The sequence below is a fragment of the Sinocyclocheilus anshuiensis genome, unplaced genomic scaffold, assembly GCF_001515605.1.
Source record: "Sinocyclocheilus anshuiensis isolate Anshui unplaced genomic scaffold, SAMN03320099.WGS_v1.1 scaffold631, whole genome shotgun sequence".
NCBI classification, from domain to species: Eukaryota; Metazoa; Chordata; class Actinopteri; order Cypriniformes; family Cyprinidae; genus Sinocyclocheilus; species Sinocyclocheilus anshuiensis.
The window spans coordinates 641311-655630 of record NW_015548268.1 but is presented as its reverse complement, the minus strand read 5'-3'; the positions used below and the strand labels follow the sequence as shown (position 1 = coordinate 655630).

The 14320-nt window shown below is 36.4% G+C and overlaps 1 protein-coding gene across 1 annotated transcript in view; it reads left to right on the top strand.

Moving 5' to 3' along the window:
• The window catches only part of hecw1a (HECT, C2 and WW domain containing E3 ubiquitin protein ligase 1a), a gene marked incomplete at its 5' end in the record, with an annotated part of 69406 nt that overhangs the window by 34954 nt on the left and 20132 nt on the right, over nt 1-14320 (top strand). Inside the window, 5 exons of the mRNA XM_016443248.1 lie at nt 5392-5534; nt 5868-5968; nt 6652-8007; nt 11368-11469; nt 13906-14056. Coding sequence (XP_016298734.1) covers nt 5392-5534; nt 5868-5968; nt 6652-8007; nt 11368-11469; nt 13906-14056 — 1853 coding nt within the window. The remainder of the gene's footprint in view (nt 1-5391; nt 5535-5867; nt 5969-6651; nt 8008-11367; nt 11470-13905; nt 14057-14320) is intronic.

Below are 14320 nucleotides of genomic sequence, written 5' to 3'. Positions count from 1 at the left end.
GTAAAGCATGGAGCTGGTGATGCCCTGTTCTGGAGCACGAGTCAGGATAGAAGGAAACATGGACAGGGCAAAATACGGTCAAATTCTTGAGGAAAATCTGCTGCCCTCTGCAAGAAAGCTGTCAATGGGAAGAAGGTTTACCTTCCAACATAACAATGAGCCAAAGCACACAGCAGAACTGACACACAGTGGCTGAAGGAGAAAAAGCAGAATGTCCTTGCATGGCCTCGTCAGAGCCCAGACTGAAACCCCACTGAACATCTGTGGAAGGACCTGAAGACTGCAGTCCACAAACACTCACCATCAGATTTAACTGAACTTGAGCAGTTCTGCAGAGAAGAGCGGACAAATATTGCAAAGACTAGATGTGCAAAGTTAGTAGAGACAAATCCCAACAGACTAAAAGCTATAATTAAAGCAAAAGGTGCTTCAACTAAATACTGACACAAGGGGCTGATCCTTTTTCCAACTCAGAGATTCCGTTTTTAATTTTTTTCTGACATGTTGGTGTTTTATCTTTCACTTGCATGTTACAAGTTGCACTGAGTAAATACAGCTGGATAAAACAAAAACTGTGTCCGTCTTCATTTCAGGCTGCAAAGCAACAAAATGTGATTATTTTAAAGGAGGGTGATTCTTTTCAATACCCACTGTAGATATATGACACTAACTAGAGATGTAGATAGATAGATTTGAAAGTTTGAAACCATTAGTGAAGTGCTTCTATTATGCATTTTATTCATTTAAAACTACTTTTTTTCATTTTGCCATAACAATTTAAGTGTATATTTATATTAAGAAGGTTTTCCTGATTTTAATTATTTCTTCATTTTTCTTTTGCTTTAATGACAACAGCACTCGTGGATTTGTGTAAAACATATTTTCAGTGGAAGCAAGAAAGTGTGATCACTCTCACATATTTGCTTAATTAATGACCCAGAAATAATGTAAAAATATATATTTTTAAATCTTTTTTTTTTTTATGCAGTTTCAGCCTTTTGGAATCACCTCTGTCTTGATACATTAATAAATATTATATTTTTTGTTCATAGTTTATTTATATGTACCAATTTAAACAACAATATTTATCTAATATAATTTTTTATGGAAACATTGTAAAATGTAAAATGCCCCATGATACATAAAAAAAAATAAATAATTAACAAATTGGAGATGAATTTCACTTCGCAAATCTATTGTCTTTTTTGCTGTTCAGGTTTAAATGTGAGACTTTGTGACAGCCTCGGTTACTGCTGTTTTATTTGTAAGCTGCGACACAATGAGGAAACCGAGATCAGGAAACTGACTGACCAACTGAACATATTTATGATGGTGCTTAATTTCATATTGCCAACAAAAAATCATTGCAAACATCATGAATATGCAATACATCACCCAACCCATCTCATCCAGATGTGATTAATAACTGCAGCTCTTGGCAGCCATTCGGCTCTTGATGAGTGGAAATATGTTTGCCCAGATATTATTTGGCTAGCGCTGACCCAGATATTTTCCTGATGTTGATATAGAGAAGTCTTTCCACTGAGAGTGAATGTGAAATCTGGTGTAGGACAGAGCTCATGGTTTTTGTGGATATTGTGGGTGTTTCTTCTTATGTCCAAAGCCATTTTCTGTCATCTCCACTAATGGTCCTTTTTTCCTACTGACAATGCCTTTCTGGATCACAACTATGTTGAAACCTACCAACACTGTCTCATTCACTAATAATCACACACAAGGTTTGAGGTTTGCCTGTGTACATTACTATTTATATCCCGCAACAAGGCTGAGAGCTGATCTTGATTCCTTGCAGCTCGTTTGCCAGCAGCAGACAGTGAGATGCACATCTGAACAAGCTCTTATTCTCTCTGATTTACTGATGTGTGTTTTACTGTGTCTGTTGTATTAACTCCTGCCCTGATCCTCTTTCATTCAGAAAGCAAATCTCTCTGATTCTAAACTGTGGCCAGACTCTTGTCACGTGAAATCTGTGAATCTTGGAAAAATAATGCTGTGCATCAAATACATACTGTAGTACTGAAAATACAGACTTGCAGTTACTGTATATTAGACATCATGATGGTAATACTAAGGTATTTTGATATATACCTACACTGAATGATTACAACATAATTATCCTTTATATGACAGTCAGAATCAGAATGAGCTTTATTCGCCAAGTGTGCACAAATACACAAGGAATGTGTTGTGGTTTCCAGGAGCTCTTGGTACATACACATATAACATGAGAGTAAAAACTGAGAAAAAAAATAAAAATGAAAAAATTTAAAAAACAATAAAGTAACTTACATTATATCTGACGGTTTATGTACTGTATATTCAGCAGTATGAATAAAAATGTGTATTTACATATTACCTGAATTACAATTTATTAGACAAAGCAGGTTGTAAATTGGTGTTAGTTATTTAAGGTGGAAATGGCCTGGGGAAAACAAATGTGATTATGCCTAGATGTTGTGGTGCACAGAGATCTGAAGACAGAAGTGCAATCAGGTTGTGTCCGGGGTGAGAGGGGTCCATGATAATGTTAGCTGCCCGTTTCCTGATTCTGGAGATGTACAAATCCTGAATGTTGAGCAGGTGCACACCAATAATCCTCTCAGCTGTCCTAACACTCTGTTGCAGTCTTCACAGATGAAGTTCCACTGTGGTAAATGTCTGAAAATACCTTATTACCATAGAGTGATGAAATGTAATGTGCTACCATATGCACATATTGTTAATATGTAATGTATATAATGATGTAACATAACATCCTTGTTCAAGCTCTTGTTCTATCCAGGCTGGACTATTGCAATGCTCTCTTGGCAGGTCTTCCAGCCACTTCTATCAAACCTCTACAATTAATCCAAAATGCCGCTGCAAGATTAATCTTTAATGAGCCGAAAAGAACGCACGTCACACCTCTGTTCATCAATTTGCACTGGCTACCAGTAGCTGCTCGCATTATATTTAAGGCATTAATGTTTGCCTACAAAACCACCACTCGCTCTACACCCATTTACCTAAATTCATTACTTCAGAGTTATGTGCCCTCTAGAAGCTTGTGTTCTGCAAGTGAACGGTGTATTATTGTGCCATCTCAAAGAGGCACAAAATCACTTTCACAGACTTTTTCATTAACTGTTCCCTCCTGGTGGAATGACCTGCCCAAATCAATCCCAGCAGCTGAGTCCTTAACCATCTTAAAGAAACGACTAAAAACACATCTGTTCCACCTTTACTTGATCCTCTAACTCTAGCACTCTCTATTCTATTTTAATTCTAAGTCGCTTTGGATAAAAGCATCTGCTAAATGACTAAATGTAATGTAATGCACATAAAAATATTATGTAATGTTTTTGAAAGAAGTCTCTTCTGCTCACCAAGGCTGCATATATTTGATCAAAAAATACAATAAAACTGTGAAATATTATTAGAATTTTAAATAACTGTTTTCTATGTGAATATCTGTTCAAATATAATTTATTCCTGTGATCAAAGCTGAATTTTCAGCATCATTACTCCAGTCTTCAGTGTCACATGATCTTCAGAAATCATTCTAATATGCTGATTTGCTGCTCAACAAACATTTCTGATTATTATCAATGTTGAAAACAGTTGTGCTGCACAATATTTTAGTGGAAACCATGATGTATTTTATTTTTTGGAATTTAGAATTTTTGGGAAAAAAAAACAGCATTCATTTTAAATAGAAATTACTGTTACTTTTGTAACATTCTAATTCTAATTCATTGTCACTTTTGAGCGATTTAATGAATCCTTGCTGAATAAAATTAATTTCTTTAAAAAAAATAAAGACTTACTGACCACAAAGTGTGTATATAGTATGATGTGTGTGTGTGTGTGTGTGTGTGTGTGTTTGTGTGTGTATATATATATATATATTTATTTGCATTTGATTAAGTTTGATTCTGCATGTTCCAGTTTGTGTTTAAAAGATCTTGTCATCCTGGTACTTTTTTGTCAGTGATGTAAGCAGCTGTAAATCTGTTTCTTTACAGCATTAAATGTGTCTCTGAAGAGTGTAAGTATCCTACCCCTGAAGCATGCAGCTGTTTGCAACTATTTTCTCTTAATTGTAGGAATTATTACTGCTAAATTACTGCTGCACCAACCTTTGGCACATAAACATGCAACCCCTGAACATCTAAATGAAATGCATTTGGACAGCAGTTCTCTGCTTGTGCTTGTTATCTTCCACTCAGTTGTGGTCTGTCTCTAACGTAAAGTGTTTCTGAGCCGTGTCTATCCAGAGCCCGTTTGAGGACACACTGCATTTGGTTATGGGAGCAGGGTGGGGGTTTGAGTTTGGGCTTGTGTGCCACTAATTGAAAAGCCATCCTAAAAAGTCCTGTGTGCCTCCTTGAAAAAGAATCGTGATACTTGGTTAACTGCCACAGGGAACAAAACAAGCTAGTCTTGTGCTTTCATAGACTCCGTCATCGCTGCAGTTTTCTGATGGACTACAGCCAGGATGCAGCATCCCAGAACACAAAGAATATTCTGTTTTACACACACACTTATATTCTGATTAGCCTAGGGCTATAATAAAGCCAATAACAATAGCTGAGTCTGTTTTGTTTTTTGTTTTTTTCTATGAATTTATTTTATATATTTACAAGTATTTTAAAAAAGAAAAAAAAATTGTTAATGAATTTCATCAGAATATTTTTTTACTAATTATTTATTTTTTAAATATTCTGATAAGCCACATGCTACAATAAAGCCAATAACAATAGCTAAATCTATTTTAATTGTATTTTTTATCATTTATATATTTTTATTTTTATGAATTTAATGTATTTTTACAAGTATTTAATAAAAATCACATTTATTTATTTTAACTCTGATAAGCCAAGGGGTATAATAAAGGCAATTTAAATGTTTATTAAAATTTTAAATAGAACTTTTGAATTTTCATTAAAAAAAATGTTTAATCAATAATTTCTTATTTTCTGATTAGCCAATGGGCACAATAAAGCTAAAAATAATCACCTATTTTAATTTATTATTATTGTTATTATTATTATTATTATTATTGTATTTATTTTTACTATTAATTTATTTTTTAAGTATTTAAAAAAATGTTAATAAATTTCAACAAAAAAAAATAATTTTTATAAATCTAATAAAGGATTAGCCATTTGGGAAGGTCAGGAATGAAGCAATATATTAGTAACATATTTCCAGTCCATGTGTTATGAACCATCAAATTCCCTTGAGATAACAAACTTAATGAAATAAAATGGAAATCATGCAGTACAAAGAGAAAAACAAACAAACTGAATATCAGCAGTTAACACCAATCTGTTGATGTAGAAACTGAGCACTCTTTTTTTTTTCTTTTCTTTTCTTTTTTATTCACAGCGATTTAACTTTGTGTCCCTGCCGACGGACGTTTTGGAGATAGAGGTTAAAGATAAATTTGCCAAGAGCAGACCCATCATCAAACGCTTCCTGGGAAAGTTAGTTGTGCCTGTACAGAGGCTGCTGGAGAAACATGCTATCGGGTAGGACTCTGCTAATTCTACTGCTAATCATTCACATTTTATCTGACAGTGAACCTGCTGAGGACTGTGATTACACTCTAATTCTTGACTTATTTTTCAAATTATTGGTCCATTTGTGCACCATTTTTTCTTCCAGGGTTTCAGTTTTCATAGGCCTAAATATTAATTTATTTTTAATGTTTACAAGAAGGTACTGTACATGCATTTAAAAGACTGAAAATGCACGGATAGGCTCCTGCAGTGAGGTTTTCGGTGTGCCATTCGATTTATTTTATGGTAAATTGCCTGTGGTATTTAAAATGTCAAGTATCCTTGTTTCTCGTGTGTAAACAGGGATCGTGTGGTGAATTACACTTTAGGCCGACGGCTTCCAACAGATCATGTCAGCGGCCAGCTGCAGTTTCGTTTTGAGATAACTTCATCGATTCATCCAGGTCTGCAGCATGTTTACTAATGCATCTGTTTATCTATCAAACAACAGTACAGATACTGAGATAATTATTTTTTTGTCAGATTTTAATTTTGGGAAGAGCAATTCCTTTAAAATTCCTTTCCAACACAATCTCATAGCAATTTTTAAGTATTTTATGTTTTGCCGAATTGGTTGCTAATTCTCATTCATTTTTATGCATTCTCTGAAACACTTTAGATTAGGAACACATATTCACTAAGAGTTTTCCCTAAATAAACTCCTAACTTGCTGCTTATTGATAGTAAATAAGGTAGTTGTTTGTAGTAGTTATGTTTAGGTATGGGGTGGGGTAGAAATGATCATGCAGAATAAGGCATTAATATGTGCTTTAAAAGTACTAATAGACAGCCAACATGCTAGTAATATGCATGCTAATAGTTAATAGTGCTAATAGTGTTCCCTAATCTAAAGTATTACCGGATTCTCATTTGCAGGGGTGGACCTTCATGCTTGCTTCTTTTTCTAAATATTGTATGTTTTCGTACAATTCACATTGTACAAATTCATACACCTTGTAAGAAATAGTAACATTCTCCTGAGAGATTAGGTTGGAATCTCTAGACTGATTTTTGCTAAAGATACCTTGTGTTATTTCATAGCTGGTCTGTTTAACCATATTAACAGATTGCTTATTCTTTTTGGTAGATGATGAGGAGGTGTCCCTCAATGCAATGCCAGTCTTTGATACGACACCTGACCAGCAGCCTGAGCAGGAGCTCAACGAGGACCTACCACCTGCTTCTGATCTGCCTCTGGAGGACGCATTGAGTTTGGGTCCTGACATGCTGGAGCTGCCTGCAGAAAGTCCTCCAGAGGTAGAGACCCAGGATGCCATGCTGCTTACCTCTCTAGCTGAGCCCAGTAAGGATACCCAACCAGAAGCAGAAGGATCAGCTGATGAGCTTGTAACAGCTCGAGGAGAGACACTATTGAGTGATGCCACTCAAGGAGAAACTGCGGATCAAGACCCTGGAAAAACAGAGTCCGAGGAGATGCAGGAGGAAACTGTGGCGGAGACTCTTTTAGAGGTCCTGGAGAACCATGAAGCTGAAAACATGGGTGGACCAACTGGAATGGGACCTACTGGAGAGCATGCAGAGGTTGAGGGAGGCACAAGCTCAGAGCGGGTTGACATGAGGGTGGAAAGAGATGGGAATGATGAAGAACCCTGCTCGCCAAGGATGCGAAGTGCCTTGAAGCGCAAGAGCCGTCCCTGTTCACTTCCCGTGTCCGAGTTAGAGACGGTCATCACCTCGGCCTGTGAGGAACCAGAGACGCCACGTTCTCACTACATCCGCATTCATCATCTGCTGCACAGCTTGCCATCAGCTCAGTGCCACAATGACAGCCAAGATGAAGACGAGGTACTTGACCCAGAATCTTCTGAGGAATTCACTGTGAAACCCCAAGAGGACAAAGAGGAAGAAGACGAGGTGTCTGAAGCACAGTCTCCATCCATCGTGCCCGAGTGTCCTAGACCTTGTTGCAGGCGTACCCTACCACGTAGCCTCTCCATCGAGCGCCTGTCCGAACTCAACCAACTTTTGGAGTGCGAAAGGCCCTCATCTTCCACCCTCCGACTAGAAAGCGAACACGTGGAAGTGGGTGGTGGAGGCGTAAACAGAAGGGAACCTCGAGAGAGTGAGTGCGAACTGTGTGACAATTCCTGCTACAGCACTTCCTGTTACAGCACATCCTGTTACAGCACTTCCTGTTACAGTAACTCAGGTTACGAGGGGCGTAACCACCTTTGCAGCCATACACGCCTCTCTTCGGTTGACAGCACCCGCCTGTCGGAGAGCACAGTTTTCTCCTCGCAGGAGGAAGAGGAGGAGGAGAACAGTGCTTTTGAGTCGGTCTCGGACTCCATGCAGAGCCCAGATATAAGGGAGCCAGGAGACGGGTTGGTTCATTGGAGGGAGTCGTCATCAGAAGAAAGTCCCCAGAGAGAAGGGGAGGGGGAGATGTCACCAGTACCTGGGTCTAGTTTTAGGTCATCAGGTGAGGAGCCTTGTCCAAATTATTTAAGAGTATAGCAAGACCTTTCCGCATTGATTGTTTGCTAAAACGTGTTGCTTGGAGCAGTTACTAAAGTGTACAGGGATTGTTGATATTTCATTGTAAAAGAAGATCAGTATTTGATACATTTTATCTTATCTTAGCTTTCCAGTATTCCGAGCATGGCCAATGTTGGTCCCGGAGAGCCACAGTCCTGCAGAGTTCAGCTCCAACCCTAATCAAACACACCTGAACAAGCTAATCAAGGTCTAAGGGTTAATAGAAAGCTACAGGCAGGTGAGTTTTTATCAAGGTTGGAGCAAAACTCTGTAGGACTGTGGCTCTCCAGGACTGACATTGGCCAGCCCTGCGCTAATCCAACGGTTTACAAACTCTGCACTTTCCTGCAGAGTTTAGCTCCAACTTGCCTCAATACACCTGCTTGGAAGTTTCTAATATGCCTATTAAGACCCTGATTAGCTTGTTCAGGTGTGTTTAATTGGGGTTGAAGCTAAACTCCGTAGGCCAATGGCCCTCTAGGAGCAGGACTGGACACCCATGCGTTAATCCCAATGAGCAGTTGAGTTAATAAATTCAGCTACTTTCAGGTTAGCATACAGCTAAATGAGCCGAGTTATGTTCAGAATGGACTGCTAACATAATGCTTTTACTGCAGACATCGTTCAGCTATGTTGCTGGAGACCCACTGTCTTGCCTAATTTAGATCCAACCCTAATCAGTCACATCTGAACAAGCTAATCAAGGTGTTCAGGGTGACTTTAAAATCACAGGCGGGTGTGTTGAAGCAGGTTGGAATTAATACCGCATCCCATTTAGCTTGGAAGATGGATGTCAGAGCTGGAAATTACATCACCTGAGTTGACCATGTTGCAGTACACTAGTTGAAAACTCATCCATTGTTAGCAATAACAGTCAATAAAAACACATACAGAGTGATATTTTCCACAGATAATGCCACAGATAAGTATCATGTCCACAGATATATAGTACTGTGTGCACAGAAGTGCTAATCAACAATATATTACTACTGATTCACTTATGTTGATACGCTGAGCTGCCATTTTGGATTCTGAAGTCGAGGTTGTTGCATTTCCTCTGAGTTTCCGAGTCTGAACTGCAACTTTAGGGGATTTCCAGTTAAAAGAATTTCTGACTTCTGAGTACAAATGGAATGCACCAAAAACGTAGCAGGATAATGGGTCTCCAGGAGCAGGGATGAAGACCTATGGCTTACTGTGTACTACACAATATAATGTAAAGAGTAAAGAGATGGTTGTCACAATTCCTCATTACATGGCGTGGTTAATTGAACAAGTAGCTTCCAACTATGTCATGTTAGCATCCCACTAATCCCAATGAGCAGTTGGGTTCAGAAGTTGAGTTATATTATCATGTTAGCATCCAGCTAAATGAGCACTTAAGTTGTGTTTAGAGTGGAATGCTGACATACTGCATACTGCACAATTTACAATGTATGCTGCCTACTATTTTAACAGTATATATATAACAGTATACTTTATAAAAAGATAAACATTTAAATGTTCCTCATTACATGGCATGCTTAATTCACCTATTATTCTTTATTTTAATTGTAATTATAGTTAGCAAAAGCGAAATGGCTATTTTGTATGTTATTGTGTTAAATGTCTTATCCATTGACAGAGAAAGTAGTGTTGAAAATGCCTCAGATGTTATTTCGGTAACACTTTATTTCGATAGTCCACTTTAGACATTCTATTAACAGTAAGTAACTTTGCAACTACATGTCAGCTAGCAGTTAGTAGAGTATTAGTAGACTGTCTGCTTAATATCTTCTAACACTTTCTTTGTCAACTTATTCTACTAACCCTAAACCTACCCTAACAGTCTACTCTGAGAGTTAGTAGACATGTAGTTGCAAATTAATGAGAATCAGTTGACATGTAGTTGACATGTAGTTACAAAGTTACTTATAGTTAGTAGAATGCCTAAAGTGGACTATCGAAATAAAGTGTAACTTTTTAAAGTGTTATTTCCAGATCTGTCGTCTTCATTGCATTGTGGGATACAGTGTTCTATGCAGTTTGCTTTGTTGTAGTGTATATAACTGTATGCAGCTGGTCATATACGTGCATATTGACTGCTTTTATACTGCACACAACATACATACTGCATTCTACAGAAATATAACTAGTAGTATGGTACTGGACAATTATTGAAACACTCTCATAACACTGAACGCACTTTTTCATCCAGCTTTATATATTTAAGTTGTTGTAATGGGTTGTTTTTATACTTCATTAAAGCACAGGTAGAATTTGTCACAGCAAAATAGCATCACCATTAAAAGAAAGCCACACCACTTATAATTGCTGTAGTGCTGCTTGCTAGTTTGCCCAATGATGAGTTTGGCAGTCAATTACTGCTGAACCTCAGGTACACTGCTGAATATGATCTCTTCCTGTTGAGATCCAATAATGACTCTCTAATTAGTCTTTCACCTTCACTGACCACATTTAATGGACAGTCACCAGAAAGGCTACCCGGTCCATGATATCTCAGTGAATGTGTTTTCGAGTATTACATATATAGGGTGAGTTCAGGTAAATTGTGTAACTTTTTGACAATTTTGGCCCTGAATTCTGCCTATATGTGACCCTGGAGCACAAAACCAGTCTTAAGTCACTGGGGTAAAAAATCATTAGGATATTAAGTAAAGATCATGTTCCATGAAGATATTTAGTAAATTTCCTACCGTAACTATATCAAAACTTAATTTTTGATTAGTAATATGCATTGCTAAGAACTTAATTTGGACAAATTTAAAGGCGATTTTTCTCAATATTTAGATTATTTTGCACCCTCAGATTCCAGATTTTCAAATAGTTGTATCTCAGCCAAATATTGTCCTATCCTAACAAACCATACATCAATGGAAAGTGTATTTGTTCAGCTTTCAGATGATGTATACATCTCAATTTTGAAAAATTGACACTTAAGACTGGTTTTGTGGTGCAGGGTCACATATATTATTCATTGCTGTGGTTCTCAACTTGTGACCTAGATTTTAAACACAATAGAGTTCCAAAATTGCATATCAAACTAATAAAAAAGAAAGAAAGAAAACATTAATTAAATAAACTAATAAAAAATATATATTTTATATTATACTGTACATTGTAATTGAATGTATATTATTTAATTTTTTGTAATAAAAATATTTGATTTAGTTAATACATTATATTTATTGCAGTTTTTAGACTTTATTATATTTTTTTGTGTGACATTGGCAGGCCAATTCACTGATTTATGGCATATGTAGATTGTCATAAGTCATGGGCCTGTATCTGATTTTGTTTGTAGGCAGTTGTCATATGCAATGCCGTCATCATGCAATCACTCATCTTCCTGCTTTGCGGCCTGATCCCCATCATCACCCAAGTGTTGATGAACCATTACCACCAAGTAAGCTTTCCTGAGTTACACCTGACCCTCGCTTATGCCATTAACCTGCTACCTTCATTCATGTGGGAATATGTATCTGAGTGCTATAAAAGTGTGTGTGGGGGGGGTCTACATTCAGAACATGTACAGACCACGTTTAAAAATGCTCACTCCCAGCATTGCATCTCATCATTCATATCATTGTCCATCACAGTGACATTCCTCACCCTCTCCTTTCTAACATAAGTGTTGGATATATAATAAAATGCAATCTGATACTAATTACAAAACCCCAGTCAAGCACCATTTATTCCATTAGTCAGAGGAAACGGGTGTCAGACTGTAACAGGTCTTTGAACGACATTGGCATGTTGTTCACTCCAAACCTCGAGAGAAATGAACTCGCAAATTACTGTTTGGGTCTTAAAACCTGCTTGCATTTTTCTTGGTGTTTATATATAATGAGCTTGTTTAGGCAAACAGGCAGGGCAAGAGCTTTCAAAAATGGAAAGAACACAAGCTTTTGGTGTCAGAATTGATCTGTACACTCTTCTCAAGAGGAATTTCCGGGGAACTCGGAACACAGTTGATATAAATGAGCTTGTGTCTCAAGAGATAAGTGATGGTCTGATCTGATCTCTCAAGGGCTTTCTTCACAGTTGCCATAGTGATACGGGCCACAAAGAGGCTGAGTATGCATACTGCATTTCAAAAGAAAGCTTCATATGTTTTAAATTACAGCTACACAATGAATGCTGCTTTCAAAGCCAGTAATTCTCAAATCCTAGTTAAATAGCTTGAAAGTGAAGGCAAACTAAGACATCAAGACATTTTTTAATAAGAAAAATGCCTAGGATAATTACATATAAAGTTATTAGCATGCAGGCATTTTTGAAAAATGGGTGGTTTGCAGTGCACCAATTGCAAAATAACTTAATTATTATAATAATTTACCCTTCAGAATTTTCACATTTTGAGAATACAAAATTTTGGCATTTTGAGTGTATTGATAGTCAGGATGGACAAAATCTGTCACACTTGTTGGAACGGTGCTGAGCTTTGAGTTTACTGTAAAATAGGTACGCATATAAAATGTTACAAGGGGTTACAAAAGGCACCATTACATTGGTACACAATAAAATACCAAAAATGCATATCAAACTATAAATAAATAAATAAAACGCTGTGATTTATTCAAGTAATATTTTTATATCATATATTGTAATTATTTTATTTATATTATAAATTTAAAAAAATATTTTTATTAAATAAAATATTTTATTATTTTATTGCATTTTTATATTTTATTATATTTGAATGGTTGTGTGTGTGTGTGTGTGTGTGTGTGTGTGTGTGTGTGAGTGTGTGTGTGTGTGTGTGTGTGTGTGTGTGAATGAGTGTGAGTGAGTGAGTGTGTGTGTGTGTTTAAAGCTGTGCTTCTTCAGGGTTCAACATACAAGTGATTTTCCATGCATATTCTGAATGCCAGACTCGATAGCTGCTTCCTATCAGTTCATGACTGAATTTGAATTGAAATGTCTATTTCACACAAGATGCTGGAATTGGAATGACTGAAAGAATTTTCTTGAATTAAAAATTTACAGAAGCACTGTCAATATATAAATATAATTGTTTATCAAATATATCAAAAGTACAGTAAAATCAGTAAAACTGTGAAATATTATTACAATTTAAAACAGCTGTTTTCTGTGTGAATATCTGTTAAACTGTCATTTATTTCTGTGATGCGCAGCTGTATTTTCAGCATCATTACTCCAGTCTTCAGTGTCACATGATCTTCAGAAATCATTCTAATATGCTGATTTGCTGCTCAAGAAACATTTCTGATTATTATCAATGCTGAAAACAGTTGTGCTGCACAATATTTTTGTGGAAACTGATGCATTTTATTTTTCAGGATTCACAGATGAACAGAAAGTTCAAAAGAACAGCATTTATTTGAAATAGAAATCTGCTGTAACATTATAAATGTCTTTACTGTCACTTTTGAGCAATTTAATGCTATATTGTATTATATAGACTATATATTTGATAGAAGATTTTAGAATCTTAGATAAAAGTTTTATTTAAAATGTATATAAACTAAGTACAAGTTATATCATTTCAAACATTATCATAATTTGTCTACAAATATCATGATAACATGTTTATGGGTAATTCATACTGAAGAATGAAATGTTATTAAATACCAAACTTTTTTTGGAGATTCTTTGAATTTCACTCCAATTCTCTATCCTGTTTGCTAACATCAATTCAAATTGTTGAATATTCTATGCATACTGTGTATTTAGTACATGTATATATATATATGATTCATGTATGATATATTCACAACCTATGATTTAAATTGCACTGAATTGTCTCTTCTCAGCCTGACTGTATGTGTTTATATGCTTCTTATATATAAGCTCATGTTTTTCTTTAAATCTGGCACAGACTGGGAGGCCAGGATAGACAGTCACGGCCGTGTTTTCTACGTGGATCATGTGAACCGCACCACCACGTGGCAGAGGCCCAGCCATGCAGCCAAATGCAGCAGCATCCAGAGATCCGGCTCCACTCACCAGATGGAGCAGCTCAACCGGAGGTACAGCATGATCAGTCCCCTATACACTCATTAACTGTAGTATTCTTCTATATGGTGACTTAACATACTTATTTACAGTGTTGGGGAGTAACTAGTTACATGTAACGGCGTTACGTAATTTAATTACAAAATAAATGTAACTGTAATCAGTTACAGTTACTAAGAAAAAATGTGTAATTAAATTACAGTTACTTATGAAAATGTTAACGATTACAAAGGGGGTTACATTTGAATATTTACAGGCGTCCACATTCAGATTGAATT